This window comes from Rhinoderma darwinii, chromosome 11, assembly GCF_050947455.1.
Source record: "Rhinoderma darwinii isolate aRhiDar2 chromosome 11, aRhiDar2.hap1, whole genome shotgun sequence".
Taxonomy (NCBI): domain Eukaryota; kingdom Metazoa; phylum Chordata; class Amphibia; order Anura; family Rhinodermatidae; genus Rhinoderma; species Rhinoderma darwinii.
In genome coordinates this window covers 89,407,068-89,421,055 of record NC_134697.1, presented here as the reverse complement: position 1 = coordinate 89,421,055, position 13,988 = coordinate 89,407,068, and the positions used below count along the sequence as shown (strand labels likewise).

Genomic DNA, 13,988 nt, shown 5'->3' with positions numbered 1-13,988 from the left:
TGTATATAGTGTAGAGATGTGTGTATATAGTATACATTGTAAGGCCTCATTTACACGAACGTAATATACGCGCGTGCGACGCGCGTGCTTTGCACGCATGTCGTACGCACCTATATTAGTCAATGGGGCAGTTTAGACGATGCGTGAATTGCGCTCAGCGCGTGTGCGCAGAAAAAAACTCACGACATATTTCTATAATCGTGCGTTTTTCGCGCACTCACGCACCCATTGAAGTCAATGGGTGCGTGAAAACCACGCATGCCGCACGGAAGCACTTCCGTGCGAACTGCGTGATTCGCGCAAGAGCTGTCAAACTCCTGAATGTAAACAGAAAAGCACCACGTGCTTTTCTGTTTACAAACATCCAAACGGAGTGTCAAATTCGAGATGAGCGCACCGAACTTCACCGGGTTCGGCCAAACTCGTTTTGACCGAAACCGGTAAAAAATGTTCGGGTACGCGACGTCAGGAGACAGTCACTGTCCACGGTGCTGAAAGCGTTAAACTGGTTCAGCACCATGGACAGTGACTTCCGCTCCGAAAATCCATGAACCTGTAAAAAAAAAAAGACGTTCTGACTTACCGATAACTCCGGTCCGACCTCCCGGGATGACAGTTAAGTCCAAGTGACAGCTGCAGCCAATCACAGGCCAAGCACAGGCTGCAGCCAATCACAGGCTGCAGCGGTCTCATGGACTGCGGCGTCATCCTGGGAGGTGGGGCCGGATGACAAGAGAGGGACGCGTCACCAAGGCAACGGCCGGGAGCCCGGACTGGGGGAAGCAGGAAGTTCTTGGTAAGTATGAAAGTCTTTTTTTATTCACAGGTTGGTGTATATTGTGTTCGGCATTCACTGTCGAGGGTGCTGAAAGAGTTACTGCCGATCAGTTAGCTCTTTCAGCACCTTGGACAGTGACGGACGTCGACTAGCCTCATCTCTATGATGGCGGCTGCGCGAAAATCACGCAGCCGCGCATCATACACGGATGACACACGGAGCTGCCAAGTGCCTTTTGCGCGCGCAAAACGCAGCGTTTTTTGCGCGCGCAAAACGCACACGCTCGTGTAAATGAGGCCTAAAGATGTGTGTACGTGTGTGTGTGTGTGTATTTATAGTGTGGAGACGTGTGTGTGTGTGTGTGTGTGTGTGTGTATAGTGTAGATTTGTGTGTATAGTGTAGAGTTGTGTGTGTGTGTATATAGTATGCAGTGTAGAGATGTGTGTGTGTGTGTGTGTGTGTGTATATAGTGTGGAGATGTGTGTATATAGTGTAGAGATGTGTGTGTATATAGTGTAGTGATGTGTGTGTGTGTATATAGTGTAGAGATGTGTGTGTGTGTGTGTGTGTGTGTGTGTATATAGTGTAGAGATATGTGTGTGTGTATAGTGTAGAGATGTGTGTGTGTGTATATAGTGTAGAGATGTGTGTATATATAGTATATAGTGTAGAGATGTGTGTATAGTATACAGTGTAGAGATGTGTGTGTATATAGTATACAGTGTAGAGATGTGTGTGTGTATAGTATAAAGATGTGTGTATAGTATACAGTGTAGAGATGTGTGTATATAGTATACAGTGTAGAGATGTGTGTATATAGTATACAGTGTAGAGATGTGTGTATAATACAGTGTAGGGATTTGTGTATACAGTTTAGAGATGTGTGTGTGTGTGTGTGTGTGTGTGTGTGTGTGTGGAGATGTGTGTATATAGTGTAGAGATGTGTTTGTATATAGTGTAGAGATGTGTGTATATATATATAGTATATAGTGTAGAGATGTGTGTATAGTATATAGATATGTGTGTATAGTATACAGTGTAGAGATGTGTGTGTATAGTATACAGTGTAGAGATGTGTGTGTGTATATAGTATACAGTGTAGAGATGTGTGTGTATATAGTATACAGTGTAGAGATGTGTGTATATAGTATACAGTGTAGAGATGTGTGTATATAGTATACAGTGTAGAGATGTGTGTGTATATAGTGTAGAGATGTGTGTATATATAGTATATAGTGTGGAGATGTGTTTATAGTATATAGATGTGTGTGTATAGTATACAGTGTAGAGATGTGTGTATATAGTATACAGTGTAGAGAGGTGTGTGTATATGGTATATAGTGTAGAGAGGTGTGTGTATATAGTATACAGTGTAGAGATGTGTGTGTATATAGTATATAGTGTAGAGAAGTGTGTGTGTATATAGTGTATAGATGTGTGTGTATATAGTGTAGAGATGTGTGTGTATATATAGTGTAGAGATGTGTGTATATAGTATACAGTGTAGAGATGTGTGTGTGTATATAGTGTGGAGATGTGTGTGTGTGTATACAGTGTAGATATGTGTGTATACAGTGTAGAGATGTGTGTATACAGTGTAGAGGTGTGTGTGTGTGTGTGTGTGTGTGTATAGTGTAGAGATGTGTGTGTATATAGTGTAGAGATGTGTGTGTAAATATAGTATATAGTGTAGAGATGTGTGTATAGTATATACAGTGAAGGAAATAAGTATTTCATCCCTTGCTGATTTTGTAAGTTTGCCCACTGTCAAAGACATGAACAGTAATTTTACCAGTGAGAGATAGATTATATAAAAAAAAAAAAGAAAATCACATTGTCAAAATGCTATATATTTATTTGCATTGTGCACAGAGAAATAAGTATTTGATCCCCTACCAACCATTTAGGCTGGGATCACACTACCTATTTTCAGGCGTAAACAAGGCGTATTATGCCTCGTTTTACGCCTGAAAATAGGGCTACAATACGTCGGCAAACATCTGCCCATTCATTTGAATGGGTTTGCCGACGTATTGTGCAGACGACCTGTAATTTACGCGTCGTCGTTTGACAGCTGTCAAACGACGACGCGTAAATGGACTGCCTCGGCAAAGAAGTGCAGGGCACTTCTTTGCCACGTAATTTGAGCTGTTCTTCATTGAACTCAATGAAGCACAGCTCAAGATTTACGAGCGTCTCTGACGGCTCGCAAAATGCGAGGAGCATTTACGTGTGAAACGAGGCAGCTGTTAACAGTCTGTCTTTTCACACGTGAATGCCTCTCATCGTGTGAACATACCCTAAGAGTTCAGCCTCCTCCAGACCAGTTACACGCTCCAAATCAACTTGGTGCCTGCATTATAGACAGCTCTTATATGGTCACCTGTATAAAAGACTCCTGTCCACAGACTCAATTAATCAGTATGACTCTAACCTCTACAACATGGGCAAGACCAAAGAGCTTTCTAAGGATGTCAGGGACAAGATCATAGACCTGCACAAGGCTGGAATGGGCTACAAAACCATAAGTAAGACGCTGGGTGAGAAGGAGACAACTGTTGGTGCAATAGTAAGAAAATGTAAGACATACAAAATGACTGTCAATCGACATCGATCTGGGGCTCCATGGAAAATCTCAACTTGTGGGGTATCCTTGATCCTGAGGAAGGTGAAAGCTCAGCCGAAAACTACACGGGGGGAACTTGTTAATGATCTCAAAGCAGCTGGGACCACAGTCACCAAGAAAACCATTGGTAACACATTACGCCGTAATGGATTAAAATCCTGCAGTGCCCGCAAGGTCCCCCTGCTCAAGAAGGCACATGTACAGGCCCGTCTGAAGTTTGCAAATGAACATCTGGATGATTCTGAGAGTGATTGGGAGAAGGTGCTGTGGTCAGATGAGACTAAAATTGAGCTCTTTAGCTTTAACTCATCTCGCCATGTTTGGAGGAAGAGAAATGCTGCCTATGACCCAAAGAACACCGTCCCCACTGTCAAGCATGGAGGTGGAAACATTATGTTTTGGGGGTGTTTCTCTGCTAAGGGCACAGGACTACTTCACCGCATCAATGGAAGAATGGATGGAGCCATGTACCGTCAAATCCTGAGTGACAACCTCCTTCCCTCCACCAGGACATTAAAAATGGCTCGTGGCTGGGTCTTCCAGCACGACAATGACCCGAAACATGCAGCCAAGGCAACAAAGGACTGGCTCAAAAAGAAGCACATTAAGGTCATGGAGTGGCCTATCCAGTCTCCAGACCTTAATCCCATCGAAAACTTATGGAGGGAGCTGAAGATCCGAGTTGCCAAGTGAAAGCCTCGAAATCTTAATGATTTACAGATGATCCGCAAAGAGGAGTGGGCCAAAATTCATTCTAACATGTGTGCAAACCTCATCATCAACTACAAAAAATGTCTGACTGCTGTGCTTGCCAACAAGGGTTTTGCCACCAAGTATTAAGTCTTGTTTGCCAAAGGGATCAAATACTTATTTCTCTGTGCACAATGCAAATAAATATATATAATTTTGACAATGTGATTTTCTTTTTTTATATAATCTATCTCTCACTGGTAAAATTAACCTGGCCTAAAAATTCTATACTGTTCATGTCTTTGACAGTGGGCAAGCTTACAAAATCAGCAAGGGATCAAATACTTATTTCCTTCACTGTAGATGTGTGTGTGTATATAGTATAAAGTATAGAGATGTGTGTATATAGTATATAGTGTAGAGATGTGTATATATAGCATACAGTGTAGAGATGTGTGTGTGTGTATACCGTGTAGAGATGTGTGTGTATATAGTATAGAGTGTAGAGGTGGGTGTGTATATAGTATACAGTGTAGAGATGTGTGTATATAGTGTAGAGACGTGTGTATATAGTATACAGTGTAGAGATGTGTGTATAGTATACAGTGTAGAGATGTGTGTGTATATAGTATACAGTGTAGAGATGTGTGTATATAGTATACAGTGTAGAGAGGTGTGTATATAGTATACGGTGTAGAGATGTGTGTGTATATAGTATATAGTGGAGAGAAGTGTGTGTATATAGTGTAGAGATGTGTGCGTGTATATAGTGTTTAGATGTGTGTGTATATAGTGTAGAGATGTGTGTGTATATAGTGTAGAGATGTGTGTGTGTATATAGTGTAGAGATGTGTGTGTATATAGTTTAGAGATGTGTGTATATAGTATACAGTGTGGATATGTGCGTGTATGTAGTGTAGAGATGTGTGTATACAGTGTAGAGATGTGTGTATACAGTGTAGAGATATGTGTGTGTATACAGTGTAGAGATGTGTGTATACAGTGTAGAGATATGTGTGTGTATATAGTGTGGAGATGTGTGTGTATAGTGTAGAGATGTGTGTGTGTGTGTGTGTATATAGTGTAGAGATGTGTGTGTATAGTATATAGATGTGTGTGTATAGTATACAGTGTAGAGATGTGTGTGTATATAGTATACAGTGTAGAGATGTGTGTGTATATTGTATACAGTGTAGAGATGTGTGTGTATATAGTGTAGAGATTTGTGTGTGTATAGTATACAGTGTAGAGATGTGTGTGTATAGTATACAGTGTAGAGATGTGTGTGTATATAGTATACAGTGTAGAGATGTGTGTATATAGTATACAGTGTAGAGATGTGTGTGTGTGTGTATAGTATACAGTGTAGAGATGTGTGTGTATATAGTATAAAGTGTAGAGATATGTGTATATAGTATAAAGTGTAGAGATGTGTGTGTATAGTATACAGTGTAGAGATGTGTGTGTGTATATAGTATAAAGTGTAGAGATGTGTGTATATTGTATATAGTGTAGAGATGTGTGTGTATATAGTGTAGAGATGTCTGTATATAGTTGTGTATATATAGTATATAGTGTAGAGATGTGTGTGTGTGTGTGTGTATAGTATATAGTGTAGAGATGTGTCTATAGTGTAGAGATGTGTGTGTGTGTATATAGTATAGAGATGTGTGTATATAGTATACAGTGTAGAGATGTGTGTGTATAGTATAGAGATGTGTATATACAGTGTAGAGATGAGTGTGTATATAGTATACAGTATCAGTTCACTTGTTGTTCTGCTGTGGGGTGGTGTCTGTTGCTGTGGTGCTGCACTTGTGGGGGGACGTGGCCCAGAACCAAGGAGGCTTGGCTTGGCCTGATGGCATGGGTGCTTTTGGGCCTCTGGGTTGCTCCCTCTGCAGGAGCGGCGCTGCAGTGGCGGTGACCGCCACGCGGTGGTGCAACCGATAGAGTAGGGACTCACTTTTAAGAGGTCACCATGAAGTGACAAGTGGGCTTGCATACAATTTGATCAAAATGTTACAAAGAACCTCTCGTTCATATTTAATAATTTTGCCTAGCCGCAATTGATCATAGTATACAGTGGATGTGCGGTCCATGTCTATTCTCTCATTGATCTGATATAGTATACAGTGTAGAGATGTGTGTGTGTGTGTGTGTGTGTGTGTGTGTAGAGATGTGTGTGTGTGTGTGTGTGTATATAGTATACAGTGTAGAGATGTGTGTGTATAGTGTAGAGATATGTGTGTGTATAGTATACAGTGTAGAGATGTGTATATAGTATACAGTGTAGAGATGTGTGTGTGTGTGTGTGTGTGTGTGTGTGTATAGTGTAGAGATGTGTTTATATAGTATACAGTGTAGAGATGTGTGTGTATAGTATATAGTGTAGAGATGTATGTATATAGTATACACTGTAGAGATGTGTATATAGTGTATTGATGTGTGTGTATATAGTATATAGTGTAGAGAAGTGTGTGTTATATAGTATACAGTGTAGAGATGTGTGTATATAGTATACAGTGTAGAGATGTGTGTGTGTGTGTATAGTATACAGTGTAGAGATGTGTGTGTATATATAGTATACAGTGTAGAGATGTGTGCGTGTGTGTATATAGTATATCGATGTGTGTGTGTGTGTATATAGTGTAGAGATATGTGTGTGTGTGTATATATAGTATACAGTGTAGAGATGTGTGTGTGTGTGTATATAGTATATAGTGTAGAGATGTGTGTGTATATATAGTATACAGTGTAGAGATGTGTGTGTGTGTATATAGTATATCAATGTGTGTGTGTGTGTGTGTGTGTGTGTGTGTGTATATAGTGTAGAGATGTGTGTGTGTAGTATACAGTGTAGAGATGTTTGTGTATATAGTATACAGTGTAGAGATGTGTGTGTATAGCATACAGTGTAGAGATGTGTGTGTATATAGTGTAGAGATGTGTGTGTGTGTGTGTGTGTGTGTGTATATATTATACAGTGTAGAGGTGTGAGTGTATAGCAATAGCATACAGTGTAGAGATGTGTGTATATAGTGTAGAGATGTGTGTGTGCGTGTGTGTGTATATAGTATATAGTGTATATAGTGTGTGTGTGTGTGTGTGTGTGTGTGTGTGTATAGTATACAGTGTAGAGATGTGTGTATATAGTATACAGTATAGAGATGTTTGTGTATATAGTATATAGTGTAGAGATGTGTGTGTGTGTGTATATATATATAGTATAAAATGTTTAGATGTGTAGATCAGGCAGCAGGACGTTTGATGATGTCATGACCATGCGTTTCCTGGAGCCTGACTCCTCCCACACATATTAATGATCACATGATCATGACTTCATCAAAGGTCCTTTATCCCACTGAGTTCTGGTATCTGTAGATAAGTTAGTGGTAAGTATTAGTGTGACTTGTATGCATTGCAATTATGTTCTTGTAACGTATATAGTGTGTATTACTGTATATATCTATTGTGTACATATAAAAGATCTAGAACTATATATATTAATATATTTGTAAATATATATATATGTAATATATAGACGTGTGTGTATATATATATATATGTGTATATAATCAGTGTGTTGTATATAATGTTAGTACAGTGTGTGTGTGTGTATAGATATATATACACAGTGTTTATAGTATAATACACTACTGCTCATTCATTTCAGTACACCGCCCGATTCATAGATTTTTCTGTAAAGGATGAACATGATCCGTGTGGTTTGCGCAGAAATGAATCTCTACTGTTTTAAACCCTTTCAGCACCAGCATGCGTCGTATTTGTACATTATTTATATAAATAACCATAAAAACTAGTTTTTGGAGAAATTGGGTTATAAAACCGGTATAAAAGAGAAAGTCTTTGTTGCCCATAGCAACCAATCACAGCACAGCTTTCATTTTTTTCTAGAGCAGAATATGAAATTAAAGCTGTGCTGTGATTGGTTTCTATGGGCAACAAAGACCGTTTCTCTTTTACACCGTTTTCTAAATCGCCCCTGTACACAGTGAAAGGACTCTGGTTTTTGCCTTGTGTTGTGATACTGTGTAAACTTGTAAAAAAAGGTAAATGGCTCCCAGGACGGAGTTATTAATCGGGAAGCAATTTGCCGTAGTCTATTTGAGAAATGCAGGGCATTGTCTGCGGGAACTTGGTCGACTGTAGAATGTTTCTTTTGGTGGCATGCGGAGATACGCCGAAAAGTGTACGTGATCGTCTACGAATAGCCAAACTCGAGTGACCACAAAACAGGCTGAAAAATTTATCAGAGTGTGTTTCAAACAAGACAGATTAAAGGCACCCCGTCAGATCCATGCTGCTCTGACGGAAACCAGGAAAAAAAGCGTGTCAATCACGACTGTCAAACGTCACCCTATAGACACAGGCCTGAAGGGATGTGTTGGAGCCCGTAAACAGTTGCTTAGACACGTTAATAGAAAGAAGAAGTTATTGTGGGCTACAAAGCACAGGAGCTGGACCACTAGTCAGTAGAAGAAGGAACTTTTCACAGACTATTCGAAGTTTGAGGTGTTCGGGTCGAAGAAGCGAAAGTTTGTTCGCCATGTGACAGGTGAGCGCACGCTTTCTGCTGGCATTCAGCCCACGGTCAAGCATGGAGAAATTTCTAGTATGGTCTGAAGATGTTTCGGAGGTGGTGTTGGTGACTTAATAATAATCGAAGGAATCATGGATTCCAAGTGCGACCACAACATCCTGGTGCACCATGTAATCCTTTCTGGCAACTGTCTAGTTGGTTGTGGTTTAACACTACAGCAAGATAACAACCCAAAACATATATCCTGTCTTTGCCAAAAAGTATGTTCAGACAACAGGTGCTGAAGAACGCGGTTTGGCCACCCCGAAATCTCGAGTGCAATCAAATTGGACTCCTTTGGGATCATCTTGACAGGTGTGTTTGAGATGTGCAAATTAGGCTGGGTTCACACGCACTATTTACGGACATAATTCAGGCGTTTTACGCCTGGAATTATGGCCGAAAATAGTTCTTGAAAGAGTCGGCAAACATCTGCCCATTCATTTGAATGGGTTTTACGATGTTCTGTGCCGACGGTCATTTTTTTTACGCGCCGCTGTCAAAAGACGGTGCGTAAAAAAGTCGCCCGCGTCGAAGAAGTGCATGTCACTTCTTGGGACGTAATTGGAGCCGTTTTCCATTGACTCCATAGAAAAACAGCTCCAATTACGTCCATAATGGACACAGCGAAAAACGCCTGTACATGCCATTACGTCAGAAATTCAGGTGCTGTTTTCTCCTGAAAACAGCTCCGTAATTTCAGCCGTAACGGACATGCCCGTGTGAACATACCCTTACAAGGCAAAAATCACTTTTGGGAGTTGCTCCAAATTAAGTGGACTGCAATCGGAGCTGAAACGAGAGACAAATTGACCGACCGAATGCCCAGCGTTTGCACTGCTGTGATTTTTCTGCTAAGGGTGGATACTTTGATGAGAGAAAAATGTAACCCCTTCCTGACACAGCCTCATTTTTCAAATTTGACGTGTTACTTTGGGGTAATCACTTTGGAATTCTTTCACCTATCTAAGCAATTCCGAGATTGTTTTCTTGTGACACATTTTACTTTATGAATGAGGTAAAATGTGGTTGATACATTCAGTGTTTGTGAAAAACACCAAGATTTTGAGAGAATTAGCATTTTTCTATATTTTAATGTATCTTCTTGTAAGACAGATAGTTAAACCACACAAAATAGTTACTAATTAACATTTTGCATATGTCTACTTTATGTTGGCATCGTTTTTTTGGACTTCCTTTTAATTCTCTACGATGTTACAAGGCTTCTAAGTTTAGCAGCAATTTCTCACATTTTCTCACATATTCATGGGATAGGTGATAAAAATCTAAATCGGTGGGAGTCTGACTGCCGGGCCACCACTCCATTCATTTATAATGGGCTGCCGAGCTCTATCTTCGGCAGCCACGTAGAAATGAATGGAGCTCCATTCATATGGGGCTCCCAGGAACTGCAAGGTAAGCTTTTGGAGTGTGGGAGGAAACCCACGCAAGCATTGTCCTAGGTCGGATTTAAACCCAGGACCCTAGTGTTGCAAGTCCTAACACTAAGGCTATGTATGTATGTATGTAAGGATATATATGTATGTAGATATCTCTATCACTAAATAGGTAAATACAAAATAATATCCTGTATGACGTTTTCTAACTCCCTCTTCTTCTGGTAAACCAGGTCTTCTCCTGACTGACCCACTAAGGATGGACAAGAACAGAAATGGGATGACTGAGAGAATATTAAACCTCACCCTAGAGATCATCTACCTGCTGACTGGAGAGGTGAGGGATTCTGGGAAGACGGGAGAGGTAACGGGAATGTATAAAGTGACATCAATGTCTCTCCATGTACAGGATTACATAGTAGTGAAGAAGAGAACTGAAGAGGGTGAAGGACAGAGCAGGAACCAGGTTCCTATCACGATGTCTCCACCTCAATCACTAATACATAAGAGAGATCAGGAGATCCTGGACCTGACCAACAAGATCACTGAGCTGCTGACTGGAGAGGTGAGAACTGCTGGGAATACCGGGAGGGAGGTGTGGGGATGATGACTATAACCTTGTGTGTGTGGATGATGACTATAACCGTGTGTGTGGATGATGACTATAACCTTGTGTGTGGATAATGACTACAACCTTGTGTGTGGATGACGACTATAACCTTGTGTGTGGATGAGGACTATAACCTTGTGTGTGGATGACGACTATAACCTTGTGTGTGGATGATGACTATAACCTTGTGTGTGGATGATGACTATAACCTTGTGTGTGGATGATGACTATAACCTTGTGTGTGGATGATGACTATAACCTTGTGTGTGAATGACGACTGTAACCTTGTGTGTGGATGACGACTGTAACCTTGTGTGTGGATGACGACTGTAACCTTGTGTGTGGATGACGACTGTAACCTTGTGTGTGGATGACGACTGTAACCTTGTGTGTGGATGACGACTGTAACCTTGTGTGTGGATGACGACTGTAACCTTGTGTGTGGATGACGACTGTAACCTTGCGTGTGGATGATGATGACTATAACCTTGCGTGTGGATGATGATGACTATAACCTTGTGTGTGGATGATGATGACTATAACCTTGTGTGTGGATGATGATGACTATAACCTTGTGTGTGGATGATGATGACTATAACCTTGTGTGTGGATGACGACTATAACCTTGTGTGTGGATGATGATGACTATAACCTTGTGTGTGGATGATGATGACTATAACCTTGTGTGTGGATGATGACGACTATAACCTTGTGTGTGGAGGATGACGACTATAACCTTGTGTGTGGAGGCAGTTATGCTGAAATGTATATGCCAAGGAAGCCTAAAAATGTCCTGTGCCGGTCATCACTGTAAAGAATATCTAACATTTTTGCTTTTGAGATCTAAGACCATGGGTGACCATTCAGGATATTGGTCATAGTTTTATGTTATATTTATATATTATACAGGGGCGTAACTAGGAAAGGCTGGGCCCCATAGCAAACTTTTGACTGGGGCCCCCCCTCCCCTGGGTGTCAAAACAACCCCCCCCCTAGTAGATAGTGCCTTTTTTACAGCCCCCCCTGTAGATAACGCCATAAGCCCCCTCTGTAGATAGCGCCATACAGCCCCCTCTGTAGATAGCGCCATACAGTCCCCCCTGTAGATAACGCCATACAGCCCCCTCTGTAGATATCTACAGAGGGGGCTGTATGGCGCTATCTACAAAGGGGGATGTATGGCGTTATCTACAGGGGGGACTGTAAGGCGCTATCTACAGGGGGGACTGTATGGCGCTATCTACAGAGGGGGCTGTATGGCGCTATCTACAGGGGGGACTGTATGGCGCTATCTACAGGGGGGACTGTATGGCGCTATCTACAGGGGGGACTGTATGGCGCTATCTACAGGGGGGACTGTATGGCGCTATCTACAGGGGGGACTGTATGGCGCTATCTACAGGGGGGACTGTATGGCGTTATCTACAGGGGGGACTGTATGGCGTTATCTACAGGGGGGCTGTATGCCGTTATCTACAGGGGGGCTGTATGGCGTTATCTACAGGGGGACTGTATGGCGTTATCTACAGGGGGGACTGTATGGCGTTATCTACAGGGGGGACTGTATGGCGTTATCTACAGGGGGGACTGTATGGCGTTATCTACAGGGGGACTGTATGGCGTTATCTACAGGGGGCTGTATGGCGTTATCTACAGGGGGCTGTATGGCGTTATCTACAGGGGGCTGTATGGCGTTATCTACAGGGGGCTGTATGGCGTTATCTACAGGGGGCTGTATGGCGTTATCTACAGGGGGCTGTATGGCGTTATCTACAGGGGGCTGTATGGCGTTATCTACAGGGGGCTGTATGGCGTTATCTACAGGGGGCTGTATGGCGTTATCTACAGGGGGCGTCTGTATGGTGTTCCCTACAGGGGGGTCTGTATGGTGTTCCCTACAGGGGGGTCTGTATGGCGTTATCTACAGGGGGGACTGTATGGCGTTATCTACAGGGGGGACTGTATGGCGTTATCTACAGGGGGGGACTGTATGGCGTTATCTACAGGGGGGGTCTGTATGGCTTTCCCTACAGGGGGGTCTGTATGGCGTTATCTACAGGGGGTCTGTATGGCGTTCCCTACAGGGGGGGTCTGTAGGGAACGCCATACAGCCCCCCGTAGGGAACGCCATACAGCCCCCCCTGTAGGGACCGCCATACAGCCCCCTGTAGGGAACGCTATACAGCCGCCCCTGTAGGGAACGCCATACAGCCCCAACCCCCCAAAAAAATGCAACCTACAGTGTGAAAAGACAAAAGACATGTATCCCCTATCCACAAGATCTCCACAGGACAGGGGATACATGTGTGATCGCTGGCATTGATAGGGAGAACGGGGGACTGAAAGTCCCCTGAAGTTCTCCATGACTAACCTCTGACTTCCGGCGCCTGCGCAGCTCAAGAAAAATGAAAGGAGCGCTGGTCACGCATGCGCACAAGCGGGACCGGCGCTCCATTCATTTCTACGGAGCTGCCGACACAGACCCCGGAAGTCAAAGGTTTGTGATGGAGAACTTCAGGGGACTTTCAGTCCCCCGTTCTCCCTATCAATGCCAGCGATCACACATGTGTCTCCTATCCTGTGGATATCCTGTGGAGAGGGGATACATGTCCTGTGGAGAGGGGATACATGTCCTGTGAATATCCTGTGGATAGGAAAAACATGTCCTGTGGATATCCTGTGGATAGGAGATACATGTCTTATGTTTAATGGTAGAGTGGGGAGATACCTCCCTGCTCTGCCGTAGTGTTCAGTGGCGTCCCGCTGTAGCAGCCATAGCGGCAGCTAGCGGAGCCTCCGGCCATGGTGGCGGGCGACACGGGTCCCCTCATGCCGCGGGCCCCGTAGCAGCAGCTACGGCTGCTATAGCGATAGTTACTCCACTGTGTTAGGGGGAGTTCACACTGAGTTTTTTTACGCGAAAACAGTGGCAGAAAACGTCAGAAAGTGCCTCCCATTGAAAACCATAAAAAACGCCTGCGTGAAAAAGAAGCGTTAGGCTATGTTCACACAGAGTTTTTTGCAGGAGGAATATCTGCCTCAAAATTCCGTTTGGAAGTTTGAGGCAGATTTTCCTCTGCCTGCACACCGATTCTTGCGGCTTTTTTGGCCCGCGGCCATTGACCGCCGCGGGCATAAAACACTGCGAAATACGCTTTCTCTGCCTCCCATTGAAGTCAATGGGAGGCATTTTCTGTCCGTTTTTGACGAGTTTTGCGACGCGGTTTCCGCGTCAAAAAACTCGTCAAAATACTCTGTGTAAACATAGCCTAATGCCCTTTCT

The 13,988-nt window shown here is 42.9% G+C and overlaps 1 protein-coding gene across 1 annotated transcript in view; it reads left to right on the top strand.

The window, feature by feature from the left end:
* Positions 1 to 8,624: 8,624 nt before the first annotated feature.
* Positions 8,625 to 13,988, top strand: part of LOC142663005 (uncharacterized) — a 76,336-nt gene continuing 70,972 nt past the window's right edge. Inside the window, 3 exon segments of the mRNA XM_075841299.1 lie at positions 8,625 to 8,674; positions 10,329 to 10,432; positions 10,505 to 10,660. Of these exon segments, the coding sequence (XP_075697414.1) occupies positions 10,355 to 10,432; positions 10,505 to 10,660 (234 nt within the window). The 5' untranslated portion in view covers positions 8,625 to 8,674; positions 10,329 to 10,354.